The following is an 18,162-nucleotide window of genomic DNA, read 5'->3' as shown; positions in this document are numbered from 1 at the left end:
GCTCGGTAGGGTGCTTGGTAGATCGGCTTCGCACCGGGCTTCAGCTCGATGCGATGCTTCGTAGCATCGATCTTACCCAAGTGGCCGGACCACATGTCCTTGAACTCGGACAGCATGTCGATAATTTCCGACCGGACGGTACTGTCTTCTGCACCAATATGGACGTCTTCTTCCCACGAGCGGGTCTTCTCCGCGTCCGTATCGGTCCGCTCATCCGCGTTAGCGGGATTGCCACTGTGGGCGTCGTCCGTTTTCGGTTCTTCGCGTCGCGCGCCTCCTCCCGTAGCGGTGGTGGATTTAATTCTGCCATCGTCCGTAACGGGTCCTTCTCGTCGCGCACATTCCCCCGCGGGTGGGGAATTAATCCTGCCTTCGTCCGTAGCGGGTTTTTTGCGACCCGCGTATCCTTCCGTAGCGGTGGAGGATTGTCTTCTGCTGTCGTCCGTAACTGGTTGTTCGCGTCGCGCCTGTTCCTCCGTAGCGGTCGAGGAATTATTTTTGTTCCCTCCCCCTTCCTTAGCGTCGGCCTCTCCGGGGACCGGCACGCCAAGTGTCAGGATGTGTGTGGGGGATGGCAACGCGAGACCAACAACGGTATGCTTGGGGACGTGGGCCGTGCGGTTTCCGAAGTTGCTAACAAGCACCGTAAACGGCTCGCCCGGGAAGAGGTCCATGACCCCCTGGGCCATCAGGCATAAATTCTTATGCGCTGTTTTGGGGTGGTTTTGCAGGAAGCAAAGCCCCCCAACCGGTGTTGCGACGCGTACCATCGCTTGGGTCATCGGGGGTATCGTTACCCCCTTGACCACGCGAATTTTCTGTGACGGTACGTTCGTCGGGAACTGCGCGCGCTTCCGGTCGGCCGAATGTTCCTCCTGCGGGAGCTGCTGCGACGGTCCCCTCGAGGCCATCTTGCGGTCGTGCCTCGAGGGTGTGACTCCCGTCAGCGCTACGGACGGCGCATGATGGAACAGCACCTTCCTCTGCGGTGGCAGGGTCGCCTTCACGTGGCGATCCAGGAACGTGGTTCCGAGGATACAGTCCACCGCGAGGTTGGTGACAACCAAGAACGGTACGGGCGCGACGAACTCACCAATCCGGACGTACAGCTTGAGCTCGCCGAGGGCCTTCATCGACCTATTCGAAGCGTCGATGAGCGGCGGGCTCCGTGCGGACTGGATGGCAGCGCGCAACGGTTCTGCCACACAGCGTAGGTGGATTAGATTCGGGCCGGCGCCCCAATCTAGAACCGGCGTGATGGCGCGCATCATCGCGCGTCGTTGTCCGACCGTTGCGGTGACCGTATAATTTTGCTTCTTGAAGAAGCAAATTTCCGCTTCGTCCGTTCGGCTCTGCGATGGCGCGCGTACCGAAGCGGTCGACGGGGTGCCTTGTTTATTGAGGCTTGGCACGGGGAGGATCGTCGACGCCTCTACGCGTCCTCCCCGGCTTCCCCCGTCAACCCAAGGTCCTCGGGCCCCTCGTCCGTCAGCGGTAGCGCGGGTTCTTCCGATTGGACGGCCTCGCGCGGCTCGACCACGTTGATGCCCGTGGGAGCCTGCGCACGCGAATTTCGCCACGCGGTCGGCGGTTGGCGCTCGAACGGCGAACCCGGGCGGAGACCTTGACGGATCCGAAGCTTTTGATAATTGGCCTCGCGGGCCTGCAAAACCTTCGAACGCAGCGCGCTATCCGCCACCACAGGACATTGCTCCTGTCGGTGGGTCAGGTCCAGACAGAACCGACACGGCGGCGGTCCAGGTAATCCTTGGTTGAAGAACCGGACCCGCTGGTTCTGTACTGGCCTTCCGTACGGATATGCGCGCGCCTCACCACGTTGGGCGGGCGCCATCGGTGCGCCCGCCGGGGACGAGGCAGGTGACGGATGGTAGCTAGTCGGCGGCGAGCTAAGCGAGCTCGGCGTCGCCGACTGGTCCGTCACCGCCAGTATCTCCTCCGTTTCGGTTCCGCGCGCTGTCGGGAGTTCAGACTGGGACTCGACCGACAGCGCGGGCCTTGTCCGCGCGTTGAGCGTGAACCTTCTCAGCGAATCGGACGGTGCTTGAGGCGACGCGAGCGAGGTCGCCTGTCTTCGAGCCGAGCGGTGCGTCTCGCCTATCGCTTGCGCGTAGCGTGCCACCGCTTTGTAGTCCACGCCCGGACGCGTCGCGAGATAATTCCGCACCTGCGCGCACGTCGCTGGCAGAAGTCCCTCAACGAAAAGGGACTTCAAGCGCCTGTCCGAAAATACGGTTCCGCAGCGCAACGCCTTGTCCCACAACTGGTTACTGTACTCCTCTTCCGTCGTATTAGAGCTCTGGCGGAAGGAGGTGACATCACCGACCGCTTCGGAAATAACTTCGTTAGTCGCGTACGTGGGCAATAAAAAGTTAACTACTTCCGCGTAGGTTTCGAGCATATCGCGCTGCTCCGCATCGACCGCCATGGTGTTCCCGTGTAGCCTGGACTGGAGCAAGGCGTGAGCCTGCCCAGTCAAATAGAACTGGAAACACCATACGGCCGCGCCTTCGCTGACCCCATTGTGGTCGCAGGCCATCTTGAAGCGCGCGAGAAACCCTAGCACCGCGATTGGATCTTGACCACCGAATGTGTGGGTTTTCAGCTGGACGTCCAACTTCTTCCAATATCGGTTAACTCGCCGCGCGGTACTCGCGTCGTAGCGCGCGCTGCGATTTTCCAGCCTATACGTGCGGTAGTCGACGGCCTTGGTGAACAGGTCGTTCAGCGGTCTGATCACCGGCAACCGTTTCGGATCCCGCCTTGGGGCAGACCGGCGGTCTCTGCCCCTGTGATGGCGGTCTTCTTCTCCGCCGGGGCTACTGTAGCCCTCCGGATCGGAGTCTTCTCGCCGGAACCGACGTCGGTTGCGCGCATTGCGGCCTCTGCGGGCGCTTCTGCGCGATCCGTCCGACTCGGTGTCCTCGTCATCGGAGGGGTATCCACCTCCTCCGGCATCGCGATATCGCGTATAGCGTCCTTCGCGGTTATCATCGGAGGGGTAACCGACCCCTCCGGCATCGCGGTATCGCGCGTAGCGTCCGTCGCGGATCTTGCGCGTCGCCCTGTGGCGACGTCTTGTGTCTTCTTCCTCGGAGGGGTTTTCTGTACCCTCCGAGGTGTAGCCTTCAGCGCCGGGTGCGCTTCTTCTGCTCGACCGATACGGCTGTCGCTTTTCTGTCGCGAAGCGCCCCAGGCGGTTTTCTGTCCCGCGGGGGCCAGCCGTATCGGCGAATAGGGGAGGGCCATTTTCTGTGGGCCCTCCTGTAGCACCATAAATTGGTGGGAGGTAAATGGTCTTACCCTCCGGGTGAGGGGCCATTGTACCAATCCCGGGTGCGGCGCCGATCGGTTCGGCGTCCGTTAGCGTAGAATCCGGAGCGGTTGAGTCGCGCTGCTCGCGTGCGTCGACTCCTGCTCCGGCGAAGGTTGTGGCCAGACGATTGGCCACGGCGGAGCTGATCGCTCCCTTTAGAGCCGTACCGGACGGGGATTCTTCATCCACAGTGGTGAGCGCGGTCACCACCTCGCATTGGACTTGAGCGGGTAGAAGTTCGTCCAAACGCGGTGGTATCGCGCTGCCTACGTGCGCGTCCACGAGCGCGAGCACCGTTCGGTCAAGGCATACGCGCGCTACCTGGGGGAGTTCCGTAGCGAGGAACTCCTCGACCCAGGCCTAGATGCGCGGCTGAATCGTGTCGACCATCCATTGGACGCGATTCTCAGTGCCTGCCGACACGGCCGGCGTAACATCCGATGCAGACGCTCGCGTGCGGCCCGGTCGCGGTGGCGGTCGCAGCAGGGCTTCCGGGTTCTCCACCCGGGGGCGCGGTGTGCCACTGCCACTGCGGGTGCTCAGACGCCCGGAGGCGGAGTCTCCCCCTGGATCCGGTCGGTTCATCGTCGAATACGCTTCGCGATCGACGCCGTGATTTCTCAACCTTTTCCGTCCGTACCGTTCTGCGCGTGATCGAGCGACCACGCGTGCGGCTCAACCTCGAGAGTTTCCCCCTCCACAAGAGTAACAAATGTGGGATAACTCCTCTCCGCCCTGGGTTGGGTGAGAGGCGGAGGCTTTGGGGAGGGAGCACGCGGCGCGGACGCGACGCGCTAATTGAACCGATCGGACGAGCTCGCGAAAAGGGAGTGGCTCACTGGCCGGTTACGCGCAGTCGCCCCGTGGTGCGTGAACGGGAGCGACCGGTAACGGGTTAGAAGCCAGCGCGCGCGACAGACAACCGAAAACGGACGTACGTAGGCGCGAAAGGGACGGGGGCGAGCTTGCCCCCGTTTACTGGTGGGGACGGGTGTCAGGTCTTAACCCCTCAGAGGGACGCCTCGGACACCTGTCCCAGTGTACAGTACCTGCCGCCCAGTGCGTACCAGGTACTGTACGCAATTAAAAAACTAGCGCCTCAATTCCTAATTACCGCGCAGACGCTGCAGGTACACGTGTGTACTACTGTACACACGCGCTGCTTACAGACTATCGCACGGATGCCACGTGTGCTAGCGTACACGCGTAATACTAGCAAACTATCGCTTGGCCGACACGTGCACTACTGTACACGTACGCCAGATTACGACCACTCGGCATGAGCGCGCTCCCTACACGTGGGCACACCCGCCCACGTGTACACCGTGCCCTGCGGCACGGATAATAATCTCCCCGCGCGCGCGTCCGTCGTTATACTACAATACGCCTTCGCGATAGCCTTAGCCTTCTCTTTGTCGTTCGGCACCATGATGGAAAGGAGCCAAACGTGACATAAGGCGACGCTGTCCATTTGAGAAGGAACATCCAAAGCTGAAACGATCTCTCCAGATAGTGGTAGTATGTCGTAAAGACTAGTCACATCCTTGAGTAGCTTAACGGCGAATGGCGGTTGCTGAAAATAATCAGGGGTGAAGATCAAAGACGGCGACGGAAGAGCGGATACCACGTTTGCGGCAATCTCATCTTTCGGTATGTCCTTCTCAATATCATTGAGGTTGAGAGTGAGTACCGCAATGTCGATGAGCATTTCAGCCAACTTCGAAGTCGGCTTGTACAACTCGGCCTGCTTGAGAAGGCGTTCGTGCAGAGCCTTACGAGCCTCGATCTGGGTGCGAGTTGATGAGGCCATGCTGTCGAGCCACTTTCACGGAGAGCAAATCCGGATTGTCGCTTTAGGGCGTGAAGAGTGGCGTCCTTGGCGTCTCTGCAAGATCGAACTCGCGGGAGGGGCGACGGAAGGGTAAAGATAGGTGGTAGAAGCGGGGCGAGGCAACGAAACAACCGTAGCAAAAACGCACGTTTATTCAATTGTTCCCTCTACCTCCGTCCTCACCCGTCTAGCTTCGGGGCAGGACGGATAAGTACACCAAACATCGCAATTAGTCTGGGTGGAAAATTAGTGTGGATACACATATTAGCGTAGACCATACTAACTTCTGCGAGCTCTCCTTGCTCGTAAACAAAATTACTGTAGACTATACTATTTGATATTACACACATATTAGTCTGGATGCGCCAAAAAGACAGAAAAGGCATAGAGCAAACAGACTCTCGCGCACCGGAATGCGCGCCCGACGGTAACTACTGCAATTATTAGGCGGGAAGCGCAATGCGCGGGAAATTGTAACACCATCAACCCGCCTCTAAAGCCACCTAGTACGTGTTTCCCGTCCAGTTCGGCTGCCAGAAACCTCTATAAAAGGAGCTTTAACACCAAGATATGGAATTCCTCCCCATGCATTCACCAAATCTCTCAGTGAGGCGCACCGAAATGTATTCGCCCTCCCCCATCGTGCGCTCCCTGCAGCGAGCAGTGGCAACTGCCTCATCGAACACCTCCCATCTGCCCCCCTCCCCGACAGAACCGCACCACAGCAGTACAACAGTGCATCCTTCCCCCACACCTCCCTTGGACACTCCATCAGATTCACTTTCCCTACCCCCTCAGCTCAAAAAACCGCGGAAGCGGGCACTTCAGAATGTGCTTACTCATGCACAGCGTGTCAAGATCGTCACGTGGATGGTGGAAGCGTCTCGTACAGACGGTGACAAACACATGGCATCCCGAGCTGTTCGCAATTTCCCAGCACTTTTTCGGGGATCAGAGAAAGCGAACAATGGAAAAGCGAGTAGGCTGTGGAAAACCCGGGAAGCCCTGATGAAGTACCAAAGAGGGACAAACACCCGCGGAATACCCTTTTCGATTACGCGCGTCACGCGCGCTGGCATGAAACGTGTCTACATCAAGGCCTGTGCCGGTCGAGGAAGGAAACGGGCGGGTTGGGTAATTGGAATGCATGCAGACTTAGTCGAGGAGTTTGAGCGTCTGAGGAAGTCTGGCCTGAAGTTCAACGCAAAACTTCTCCGTCATTTGGCAATTTACCTGGTCCGTGAATCTCGTGATGCGGTGTATCATGCCAATCTGAAAGATTTAAAATCGAACAAATTAATTATTGAATTAATATTGCCCCGCTGGATACAGGCATTTATGAACCGTTTCCAAATCGTCAGTAGGGCCCAAACTGGGAAGCTCATGGTATCGCCGGCCAAACAATCCCATATTGAGAGGGAGGTGGCGTACCACCTTGGGATGGTTGCTCGTGCATTTCATTCTGGAGCAATGGACGAAAATGACGTGTGTAATGCGGACGAAACGCACTTTCTGATTAATTTGGATAATCACAGGACATTGGGAAAATGTGGCGAAGCTGAAGTGAAGTATTCGGACGTGGTTTCGGGGTCTGAGAAAATGACGATGATGGTTAGGATCTCTGGTGGAAGGGATGCTGTTATTGAAGCGCCACTTATGGATTTTCAGAATACCAATAGAAGTTATCCGATACAGGGGGTCCCAGACAATGTGCAAGGGGTATCGTATCGTTCAGGCCCGAAAGGGTGGATGGACAAGACGGTTTTTCAGAGAGCAAGGTTTTCAAATGTTTGCCGCATGGGCAGAAACGTATTTGTTTGTTGACAATTGTGGGGGGCATGGGATGTCGGAGAACTTGGAGCAGGCGTTGCAAGCGTGTAACACGGAACTACGCTTTTTTCCGCCTAACGCCACAGATTTGATTCAGCCGGCGGATTCCTTTGTCATCCAAAAATTAAAGGACGCATGGCTTGGACGATGGGATAGATATAAGATGGACGTAATTATGCGGAATGGGTTCGCGGCGGCTTCTGGGAAAATTCCTAACCCGGGAAAACATTACTATTTGACTTTGGCCGCAGCCGTTGTGAGGGACGTAAATGCGATGCGGGATGCAGATGGAGTGAGGTACGCCCGAAAGGCTATGATCCGCACCGGTCTTGCTTGTAATATCAACGGACAATGGGAAGAGTCCCAGCTGTTTCCAAAATTGCAAGAGATAGTGCAGAAGTATAGAAATCACTTCGATGGCGCTCTCGTTGTTGATGTTGATGATGAGTAAAATGTGTCGATATGCTAACATGGACTGGTTATGATTGGACAATAGCGTGTTTATCAAAATAGTGCAGTCTTCACTAATATGTTCATTGAAAATTAGTCTGGTCTACTCTATCTTAGGTTGTGATGCATATAGTGCGGGTACACATATTAGTGCAGTCCGCATTATTACGTGTGAGGGTGAAAATATATCCTTGACTTTTTATAGTCTAGCCCAGACTAATTGCGATGTTTGGGTGTAGTCTCCCAACGACGAGCGCGAGCAACAGCGACGGCGCTGAGATGTAAACTTACAGCATTACACTAATAGGATTTGTGCACGACTACCCGCACACTGTAAGGTGCGGGTCAACACTTACACCCTGGTTGCTTCCTTCCACTCTGGAGTTCTACGAGCGTTCATTTACGAGGCTGTAATATACCCTGGGTGCTTCCTTCCACGCTCGAGTTCTACGAGCGTTCATTCACGAAACAGCAAGCGCAAGTACTTCGTCTCATCCTACTCATCCACACAAACGTCCCCACTCATTCCGCTTTCGTTGACAACGCCGTAGACACGTTGACCGTTGACAAAGACAAGAGTGCCACGCGCTGAACGTGGCCATCAACCTTCGCATCCCTGTTTTTCGACCGACCGGCGCCGTTTTCACGCAAACACACTCCGCACCTCATCAACTTTTCTTTTCTTTCTGTCTTGTCCTAGGCGTCTGGCTATTTACTTAAAAATGCAGGAAAGCTACCAGCAAGACTCTATCGATGTGTTCATAAGCCATGCTGGCCCGGATAAGCTAAACATCGCACGTCCTCTTTTCGAGAAATTGGAAGCTGATGGTAAAAAGTTCTTCCTCGACAAGAAATCAATGCAGCCCGGTGACTGCGGACCGGACGAAATGACGAAGGCCATGAAATCTGCGAAGGTCGGTGTTTTCATTCTTTCTCCCGAGTTTGCCGCTCGAAAATGGACGATGAGGGAACTGCGTTGCTTCCTAGGTAGAAGGGAAGAAGCAATAAGGAGTGGGAGGCAGCCACCAACACTGATTCCGGTGTTTTACAGACTAAGTATTCGGGAATGTAGAAAGTTGGAGCCCAGTGAGCATCAGGATAATGAAGGAAACAATATTTTTGAAGTTGAGAAGTTTTTTAGCGAGGAACGACAGTGCGAGGCGAGCACGGAAATGGTGAAGAGGGAGCTACAAGAGCTGGCAGATATCACCGGGATAGAAAATGACGAAAAGGCAACGAACCGGTTGGAAGACGAATTCAGCCATCTTGCAAGAAAACAACTTGTGGAGCGAGTATTTCTGGCTGTGAAAAAGAAATGTGAGGAGCACTCGAGCGATGTAGTGACAGAAGGCGTTCATGGCCCATTCGAGGAAGAGGCGAAGAGGAGCGACGCCATTGGCGATGCTCGTCATCAAATGCGTACTACATCCGCGGAGGACCCGAAGGTGGATGGCTTCAAGGCTTCGTTTCAAGTGCCAAAGAACCCGGACCATGTCATACTGAAGTTTGGACGCAGTGAAGATGCTGGCAACAGTACGGAACGTATGACGGCTCCGGAAGAACGATTGAGGCGGAGTGTTTTGCGTCCGGGAGACCGTCAAAATGTTGGTGCTGTTGGAGCGCGCCGTGGAGGGGTTGTGGGGACGAAGGGGATGGGAGGCATCGGAAAGTCTTGCGCCCTACGCGGTCTGGCCTCGGATGAAGAGGTTCGCAGCCGGTTTTGCGACGGTATATACTGGCTGGTGCTCGGTCAAGACGCGACAGAACGAGGAGTAATGGAACAGCTGGCCCGCATCACGAGAGAAAGCGGAGGGGAAACGCAAGCGAAGGAGGTGCGTGAAGAAAGCGTGCTAGAATCTGCGGTTTCGAGGGTCACAGAGTGGTTCAAAGGGAAGACGATTTTGTTACTTATCGACGATGTCTGGAGAGAAGGCATGGTCGGGAGAGAAGGCATAGCCGGGAGTAAAGTCATGTCAAGGCTGAGAGAAATTGCGGATGTGGAGAACAGCAGCCGTACAGCGTTCACAGCGCGAGAGTGGGGCGTGGTGGAGGGAAGCGAAGAAATCCAATTTTCGACAAAAGAAGATGCTTCTTCTCTGGAAATCTTGCTGAAGTCTGCTGACATACAACGTGAAGAGGTTGAGGGCCTGGGGGATCAAACGGATAGGATACTGAGATTTTGCGGTGGGCTTCCGCTTGCGCTGTCCGTGGTTGGCAGAGCGATTGCGAGACATCGTGAGATTGCGAAAGAACTTTGTCTGAAAAATGTGCTTGATGAGTACTTGGAGTGTCTGGAAGCTACATCGTCAATATTATTGGACGAAAGAGCGGATGGGACGTACCTATACGAGAACCTGTCAATGGCGTTTGAAGTTTCGCTGTGCATGATGGATCGAAAGAAGACCAGAGGAGATGGGCAGTTGATGTCCTACGCCGAGATGTACGAGTCGCTGGTGGTCATTCGGCGCCAGGGATGGTTGCCGTTGAGTGTGCTCTGTTTGTTATGGAGACGGAAAGGAAAAGCTCAGGCATTGAAAGTGCTGCACGAATTCGTGGAGGCCAGTCTAGTGGAACGAAAGGATGGAGTGTCAAGTGGTCGCAAGATCGCCGGAGTCAGGTTGCACGATTTGCAGCTCGATTACGTGCAACAGAGATGTGGGAATGGGGGAGAGAAGAGGTGGCATGAAAAGCTTGTGCAAGAATGGCAATGGAACGAGAGTGAGAACAGGCAAGAAGCGCCGCCGTGGGTTTGCGGGAGAGGGTGGAAGAAGGATATGGTGGAGGACGAGTATTTCCGACACAATTTGTGCCGCCATCTCAAGGGGGCGCAGCTGGGCGAGGATTTGTGGGATGTTTTGAGTGATGCCAGGTGGGTGGCAGAGAAGTTAACTCGGGCAGAGGGGCTAAATCTTCAAGAGGATTTCAAGATTTTGACGGACGTAGCCGGGGAAGACGGAGAACGGTGCGAAGCGGGAGGCAGGCTGTGGTCGTTGCAGAAGATTGCTAGACAGGCGAGGCTGAGTGCGTCCTTTGTTCGTCGAAGTTCGAGAGAGGTATTGTTTCAGCTGTACGATGGTCTGTTGAGATTCAGGAACGAGTCGGAAGTAATTGGAGAGTTCTTACGCAGGATAGAGGAAGTTGCGGAGAAGCCGTGGTTGAAGTCGCTTACACCTGGCTTGAACGTATCAGGCGCGGTGCAACACATATTTCCGGACCAGGGGAGGGTGGTGGGAATGTCGGGATGCGCAGCTAAGAACGAAGTGATCGCTTGGGGGGGAATGATGAAGCATCTGTTTGCAGATAAGAACGAAGTGATCGCTTGGGGGGGTAAGGAGCATCTGTTTCGTCGGACATTCCGGGACGGGGAAATGGAAGAAAACGTGTTGTTTGAAGTGGCATGGGGTGTGAGAAGGTTTTGGTCGGAGAACGGAAAGTACGTAGCGGTAGTACAGGCAGATAGAACAAGCGTGCAGGTGTGGGATATGCATACAGGAGCTACAGCAGAGCGAGTCGGACAGGAACTGGATGTAGGGCACCTGGAGAGGTTTTACAGTCGCCCTTTTGACTTGACGGGGGATGGAAAGCGAGTAGCGTTTGGGAGAGAAGATGGTGTGGTTGTGTTGTGGGATGTTGAGAGAGGTGTGAAGATCAAGGAGGCAGCGAATATGGGGGGCCATGTTGTTCAGCAAGTATCGCTTTCTCCGGGCGGGAAACGGTTGGCGTGCACAGGAAAATGCGGCTCAAACGGGTCAATTTTGATACTGTGTGCAGAGACAGGGGAGATGGTTCGGGTGATTGGCGTGCCGAGTATTCGACTAGCCGATTGGACCAACGGGTCGATTTCGTGGTCGAACAATGGAAAGCGGGTCGCGTGCGTGTTCCAGATGGGACTATCTGAAGCAAGATTGTGGATCTTTGACGGGGAGACTGGTAGGAGTATCGCGGAAAGCGCGCCTTTGGAATACGTTCGCTGTCTTTCATGGTCGGAGGACGGGACGCTGTTGTACTGTGGCGAGCACCGTGGCAAGAAGGGTGGTGGCAAGCAGGGTGTGGTGTCGGTACGGGACGGACGCTCGGGGAAGAGAATATCTTCTCTTCTCGATGATTTTTTGGCAACGGCAATATCTCTGTCCGGGGATGGGAGATGGTTGGCTGCTTCCAGTAGCCACGGGGTTTCTGTGAGGGACACAGAGACCGGGGCAGAAGTACGGCGGCACATGGCGACACACGGGTCGCATGTTGTGGTCTTGGGCTGGCTAGAAGATGGAAAGCGGATGTTTTCTGCGGATGAGAATTTCAATATTGTCATTTGGAGGTGGGATAATCTGGAGAGGGTGCAGGAGGAGGAAGAGGAAGTCGACAAGGTCAACAAGGAAGGGCAAGAATTCACGGCTGTTGCGTGGTCAAGCGATGACATATGTGCTACTGTGGTTGGAGACGGAGACGTAGTGATGTACGATGTGAAGACGGGGAAGAAGATGTGGGGGGATGCTGAGACACACGTAAGCCATGTGTATTGTCTGGAGATGTCTAGAGATAGCAAGCGGGTGTTTACGGCAGCAGAAGATGGAACGTTTGCGATGTGGGACAGCAAGACGGGCGACAAGTTGTGGGAAGACTGGGCCAAGGGTGGTTACGCACAAGCATGTTGGTCCAATGATGGGACGAGGGTGTTCGTGTCGTTTGGAAGGGGGATGGGGTTGTGGGACGGGAAGACTGGGAACAAGTTATGGGAGAGAATCACAGACGCCTACATGGACATCGGGTGCATGGCGTGGGCTGGAAACGACACGAAGATCGCGCTTGGCGGTATGGGTAACGAGGGCAGGGTCGTGCTGTTAAGCGCCAGAACGGGAGAGGCGATCAGGGTGGCATGTGGGCATACAGATGGCAGGGTCGTGCTGCGGGGCGCCAAGACAGGAGAGACGATGGGCGATGCCCCCGAACGTGTCCCAGATTCGGTCGGCCTGAAATGGGCTGCGGACCAAGGTCTGCTTGAGTGGTATTCAGACGAATTTGCAGACGAAGTTCACATAGATTGGTTCAACTTTGTCAAGCGGCCCTGGAGAGAAGGTGAAGAAGGTGTGCGGGCTTCGTTCTCTGTTGAGCGGGCTCCGTTCTCTGTTGGGCGGGCTCTGTTCCCTCATGCGGTGAAGTGGTCTCCAGATGACAAATGGATCGCGTCAACTGGATATAATATGGTTGAAAATGATGAAAATGGGAAACCAAGCAGAGGCGGAGTTATGATCTGGAATTGGGAGACAGATGTAACATATCGGTACCAGCTCAAGAGATATTATAAGTATGGTTTACCACGCTATCCGCTGGAATGGTCTGACGACGGACGACGCGTAGCCCTTGGAATTGGAGAAGAGCTCGCGATATGGGATATTGAGACAGGGGTGATGTTAAGGTGCACAAACAGTGAAGAATATCGAATGGAGATTGCGCAGATTGCTTGGTTCCGGGACGGGTCGCGAATGGCGACGTTGGGTGGAGGAACGTTGGACAGACGTGGAGGAACGTTACGAATCCTGTCCGTGACGAGTCAAAGCGCTGTCTGCGAAAAGCAATACGATGATGTTGGGTATCTCAAAGAGAGCGATCTGCGCCAGTTCATCGATACGAATGAGGGCAAACTCACGGCGGCGGATCTAGAGAGGAAACTGGAGAGGAAACTAAGGATTCGGCAAAAGGGAGATGGAGTGTTCTACAAGACAGCCGCCTAGCAACCGTTGCGGGAGATCGTTGGTCCTGTCGTTGGTACTGTTCTACTTCAGGTCGGCACATTGCGATCCAGGTAGAAGCAAAACTGTACTTTTACGAGCTCGTGCAGTAGTGTGATTGTGAGTGTGTGAATAACCACTGGGCAAAAGGGGATGTCCCGGCCAGGACAGGAGGGGTTGTACCCACGGTATATGTAGTAAGGGATGATGTGCCAGGAGAAATTTGTATGTATTTGAAGTTGTTTCTAGTTACCCGACGCCTCGATGCCCCTCTCCGCAAAAAAAGTAGCCGGTACATCTTTTCTATGTGTCGCGCGCAGTTGCGTCACTGTGCGGGGAATAGTGCCGTCCAACGTAGAGACTGCGCGTAGCGAGACCAGCAAACAAAACTGAAGGCAGAACAGGCACATGCGATATCAGTCGTTGTAGTAGGAAGTTCAAGATATGCACGGCGGATTTGCGGTGGTTTTCGCTTTGTCAGGTATTAGAAACCTTGACGACGGTGTTAGCGTTGAGGTCGACGGCATGTGTAGCGTCGAAGACGGGCGGTGGTCGGGAGGCTGTGGCTTGTTGGTAGTGGTGGGGGGAGCATGATGGAGCATGAAGAGGTTGTGTGAAATGGAGGTTTTGCCTTGTTTGGACACGGGCAACTGCTCGTGCACGGACACTCACACATTAATGTGTATTAATGTGTAAGTGTGTTGAGTGTCCCTGTTCCAACCATCTCTTAAGAGATGGTTGGAAACAGGGAGGAAGAAGACAGGGGTACGGGATACCGCCGTGGCTATCCGATCAGCACTTGTTTGTGGTTACACGGTGTAAACCGTCAAGTAGACCGAGGCCAGGCACTCTTCCTTGTGCCTTCCTTGTGCTCGGTGGGATGGCCAGAGACGACATTGTTTCCTGCCGCGGCCATTCTTGCTCGCCGGACATTCTCAGGGCCTCCTTTAAGACAGCATGGACAGCCATGTTTGGATGTATATGTTTGCGATTTTCAAAATATTACATGTCCAATAATTTAATGTATTGTGTCAGCGCGCCGTGATCCGTAAATTGGCTCAAGGGGTGCATCATACCGGGCTATCGATAGGGAAGAGGGTAGAAAGGATGTCTTTTTGGGTCTTGGTTTGGTTCTGTCGGGAGACGAATCGCATCTCCTTCGATTGCCAGCCTCCCGCCTTTTTTCAAGTGTACAGGGGGGTCGCGATAGAGTGCCATCTTTGTTAGTGCCAGCTCCGATACCCTTTTGCGGGTGGCGCGAATTTTGAGCCAAAAACTAAGGGTCTCCAGAGAGGCAGTTGGATGGACGTACTGCTCGAGAGCCGCTGCCGCCGCGGAAAGATATTATGCAGTTGCTTACTAGAATAGAGACTATGGCGGAAAAAGGCAGGGTCGATGATGCAATTGGACATCTGCAAAAGTGTAGGCTGGCATTTATTGCTGCAAAAATGGAGGAAGTCAATGCGACGGCTCGGAAGCTACTAATGACATAAATGCTTGATTAGACTTGAGTCTGTAGTGAAGATGCAAAGTATGAGTGATGGCGTCTTGCGAACGGTCTTTCTGAGCAGTGATGCAAGGAAGTGGCTGCAAAAAAGCCGCAAATCTCATTATCTTACAGTGCCTGGTTCGATATAGTGCCGTTTTCGGCCCACTGACAGAGGGAGGCCACTATATCGCGATCCCCGTGTACTGGCATTCAGAGACGTCAATAAAATGATTAAATTGAATTTTAATGTATGCTAAATTGGATCAAGATTGAATTCAATCGCACTTATGCGGTAGGCGACAGCCAATGGTGTGCTCTCGTATGGCACGTTGGTAGTGACAGATTCCATTATTTTAACTTTGTGTGCGCCATCATACTGTTAAGAAAAGTATTTAATGGACCAATCAGGTGCACGCTGACGTCCATACATGTCCAAACATGCCCGTCCATGCTGTCTTAAAGGAGGGCCTCACTCATCGGAGGTACGACAGTCAGAAACACGTTGCAACCTTTGGCTTGATCCCGCGGTTGTAGGACGTGCATCGCATCTGGATGAGCGGGAGGTGGGTCTAGATCAAACGTGGCATGCGTGGCCTCCGTGGCCTCCGTGGCATGCGTGGCATGCGTAGGATGCGTGGCAGCTTGTTCCGTTCTGCCGCAGCGGTTCCGTTCTGCCGCAGCGGAGCTGCGCCACGGCGGCAGAACAAAACAAACCGCACCTCTCTCACAGCCTACCCTCCCACGGCTTGCCCTCCCACAGCCTGCCCTCCCATGGCCTGCCCTCCCACAGCCTGCCCTCTCACAGCTTGCCCTCTCACAGCCTGCCGCAGCGGAGCAGGCTGTGAGAGGGGCCGTTTCTGCTCTGCATGTGACACCGCAGCCAAAACCAAAACAATATATATTTTTGAGTGACACCGTAGAGGCAGTACCGCTTGCATTCGGTAGTAGGCAAGGCAGTAATATGCTGTTCGAGACCAATTACAACGTAGAGTTGTGGCCAGTAGGATAGATGACATCAAGGAAGGAACTGGGCGAGAAGGAAGACGAGAACGAGACATCAGATGGATTCCTGAGGAGTCGAGTGGACTCTCGTCATGCGGAGAGTGGAATCAAATGGATTCCAGTGACGTCGGGAGGATTATCGGCATCGCCCCTGGACACCAATAAACAACTTGGTTAGGCACAACAGTATGGTTGTGAATCACATGATTCATCGTGCTCGACATGAATACACTCAGTGACACCTACATGTCTTAACATTTAGAGCAAGTGAAATCCAGTGAGACTCCATGACAAAATTTCCTGAAAAGTGATATATACATGTATAGTGAAGTTGTAGTTGGGCCACGTGGTAATAGGCCACGTGTGCGGGCTAAAGCGCCGGCGGCGACCGGCGCTGCCGACGGATAATTTAGGTCTACAATTTTATTGAAATAGCGCCGACCAGAATTGGTCGGCGCACCGGGGGGGGCAGACAAGGCTACGACCCCGGGGGACATTGTGCCCTTCCTTCTTCGCCGCGCCACATCCCTCTCTCGCGACTATCGTTCCCCCCCTCGTTCGCCCTACCGCTGCGCGACGCGCGGATACTACGAGCTGCCACCACCCGCAACCATAGTTATGGGCCCAGGGTTGAACGAAAAGAAAGACCTGCGCTCGCGCTTAGATCCCCCATTCTTTTACCCGAATGGTGATCTTCAGGATTGGCGCAAGAAGGTCTACCGCTGGGTGGATCTTATCAAGCACTCCGCTCTTTCGGGCCCTGATCGGGTCTACAAGACAATCTTTGCCACACTTGGGCGCGTCTTGTACGACCGCGGCCTTCCGAGCGCTCAACAATCTATCGTTGATGAAGCTCAGGCCAAGAAGATCATCGACTACAAGCAGGAGGACCAGATTGCGGCTGTGGCTGACATTGTGGAGTTGATCGCCGTCGATCCTCCCATTGCAGTCGTAACCCGTTTAATCAACTCTTATAATAAGGTCACGACGTGTCGCAGAAAGAAGAATGAAGATCTCTCCGTATTTGTTTCAAGATTCCGTGGTCTTGCAGCCGAACACCTCATGCATTCAAATGTAACTAGCGGCTCGCAAATCGCCGAGGTGTTGGCAATCACTCTCCTCAATAATGCAAACTTGGAGGAGGGTACGCTTACCAACGCAAAGCTTCAGCTAATTGCCCTTGCAGAAAATCGAGAAAAATGTCACAATAGTGACTCTCAAGACACCGTGCAAGTCCCCCGAAGCTTTTTGAAGGATGTAGAAGACTTGAAGCAGAAGTACCAAGTTTTGGAGGATCTGCATGGTCCGCTCTCCTACAATCAGTCTAAAGGTGCGGACGGGTTGTTGCGGGCCATGAAAAAGTATCGCCGAGGAGCTATTTCAGAGTCTAACAAGTTCGCCGAATGCTTGGAACGCATTGTTATCCCGACGGCAACCAACTCCTCTGACGCCTCAGTCGAGTCAAGGATCCTTTCGAAAAAGCAAGCCTGTCGACTCAATCTTGATGACGCCGTTTCCGTTCTTGGAAACCTCACTCTCACGGCGTTCAGCCCTTCTTCGTCGATGAGCATGAGAGAAGTAGAATCTCTGGTCCAACGCAACGTGCAGCAAGCCCTATTTTCAGTTGGATACAGGTCCGATCGTAAAGTGGGTGCTCGAGGTGAAATCAGGCATGCAAAGGATGACATCAACAACAAGACCCGTCGTGGAAAGAGAGGTCGAGGGGAAGGTGGACCAAGTGAGAAGTCGCTTCCTCCCCCCAACCTTCGGAGGCAAGTCTGCTTTGACTGCGGCGATGAAGACCACTATGCTGGAGATATGCGTTGCAAATTTCCCAGCAAATACACCATGACGAAGCGGCGTCCCAATCCGACCCAAATGACTTCTTCCCAGGGACAAAGGCAGCAAAAGAATTTTTTTCGCCCAGGCTCCAGCTCCGGACAAGGAAACATCTAAGCCTTATGTCGGATCGTGGAGCCGTGTCAGACGTCAGAACGGGTCTCGAAGACGTTAACCCGATTCTGGACGTCGGATGTCCACGCAGCGTCGGAGGGATCGAAGCTGCGGCGGCGTTGTGCCTTGCTCTCGGTATCTCCTTCGAGCTGCGACTTTTGGACTGCGACCCTTTCTTCCACGGGTATGGCATGCACTGCAGCGAAGCGGAACTTACCATCGCCATATGGGATATGCCGGTCAAGGATGTCTTCGGACAGGAAGCCAAGATTCCGTTCTATTTGACACCCGGTAACGGCTTCCTGTTACTCGGCAACGAGATCCTTCACCAATCTCGTTTGCTGGGTCCGGAGAACCTTCTCGTAATTCCCGCAGGGGTTCGCGGCATTTCAAGAAAGCAGCTAACGCTGCAGACGTACAGCGAACCCGTCTCATTGGAAGACAAGGACGCCAAGAGAACATACCTCTTCATTGTCCCATCCAAGACGTCAACGTTTAAGGCGTACTTTGCCACGTATCGGACCCTTTTTGTGAAAAAGGGTGATCG

The 18,162-nt window shown here is 54.1% G+C and overlaps 2 protein-coding genes; one reads left to right on the top strand and one right to left on the bottom strand.

Annotated features, from left to right (window-relative positions):
• Positions 1–8,167: 8,167 nt before the first annotated feature.
• CHC_T00009310001 (WD40-repeat containing protein) lies at positions 8,168–13,493 on the top strand. XM_005717319.1 is given in 2 exon segments: positions 8,168–13,174; positions 13,175–13,493. The coding sequence occupies 1 exon segment, from the start codon at positions 8,168–8,170 to the stop codon at positions 13,172–13,174; it is 5,007 nt and encodes a 1,668-aa protein (XP_005717376.1). The 3' UTR covers positions 13,175–13,493.
• Positions 13,494–14,885: 1,392 nt separating this feature from the next.
• Positions 14,886–15,009, bottom strand: CHC_T00005788001 (hypothetical protein). XM_005717318.1 is given in 2 exon segments: positions 14,886–14,913; positions 14,914–15,009. 1 exon segment carries the CDS (start codon positions 15,007–15,009, stop codon positions 14,914–14,916), a length of 96 nt encoding a protein of 31 aa, XP_005717375.1. The 3' UTR covers positions 14,886–14,913.
• Positions 15,010–18,162: the final 3,153 nt, after the last annotated feature.

Source organism: Chondrus crispus, genomic scaffold (assembly GCF_000350225.1).
Source record: "Chondrus crispus Stackhouse genomic scaffold, scaffold_313, whole genome shotgun sequence".
NCBI classification, from domain to species: Eukaryota; Rhodophyta; class Florideophyceae; order Gigartinales; family Gigartinaceae; genus Chondrus; species Chondrus crispus.
Note: the sequence above shows the minus strand (reverse complement) of the source record. Positions and strands in the feature narration are given on the sequence as shown.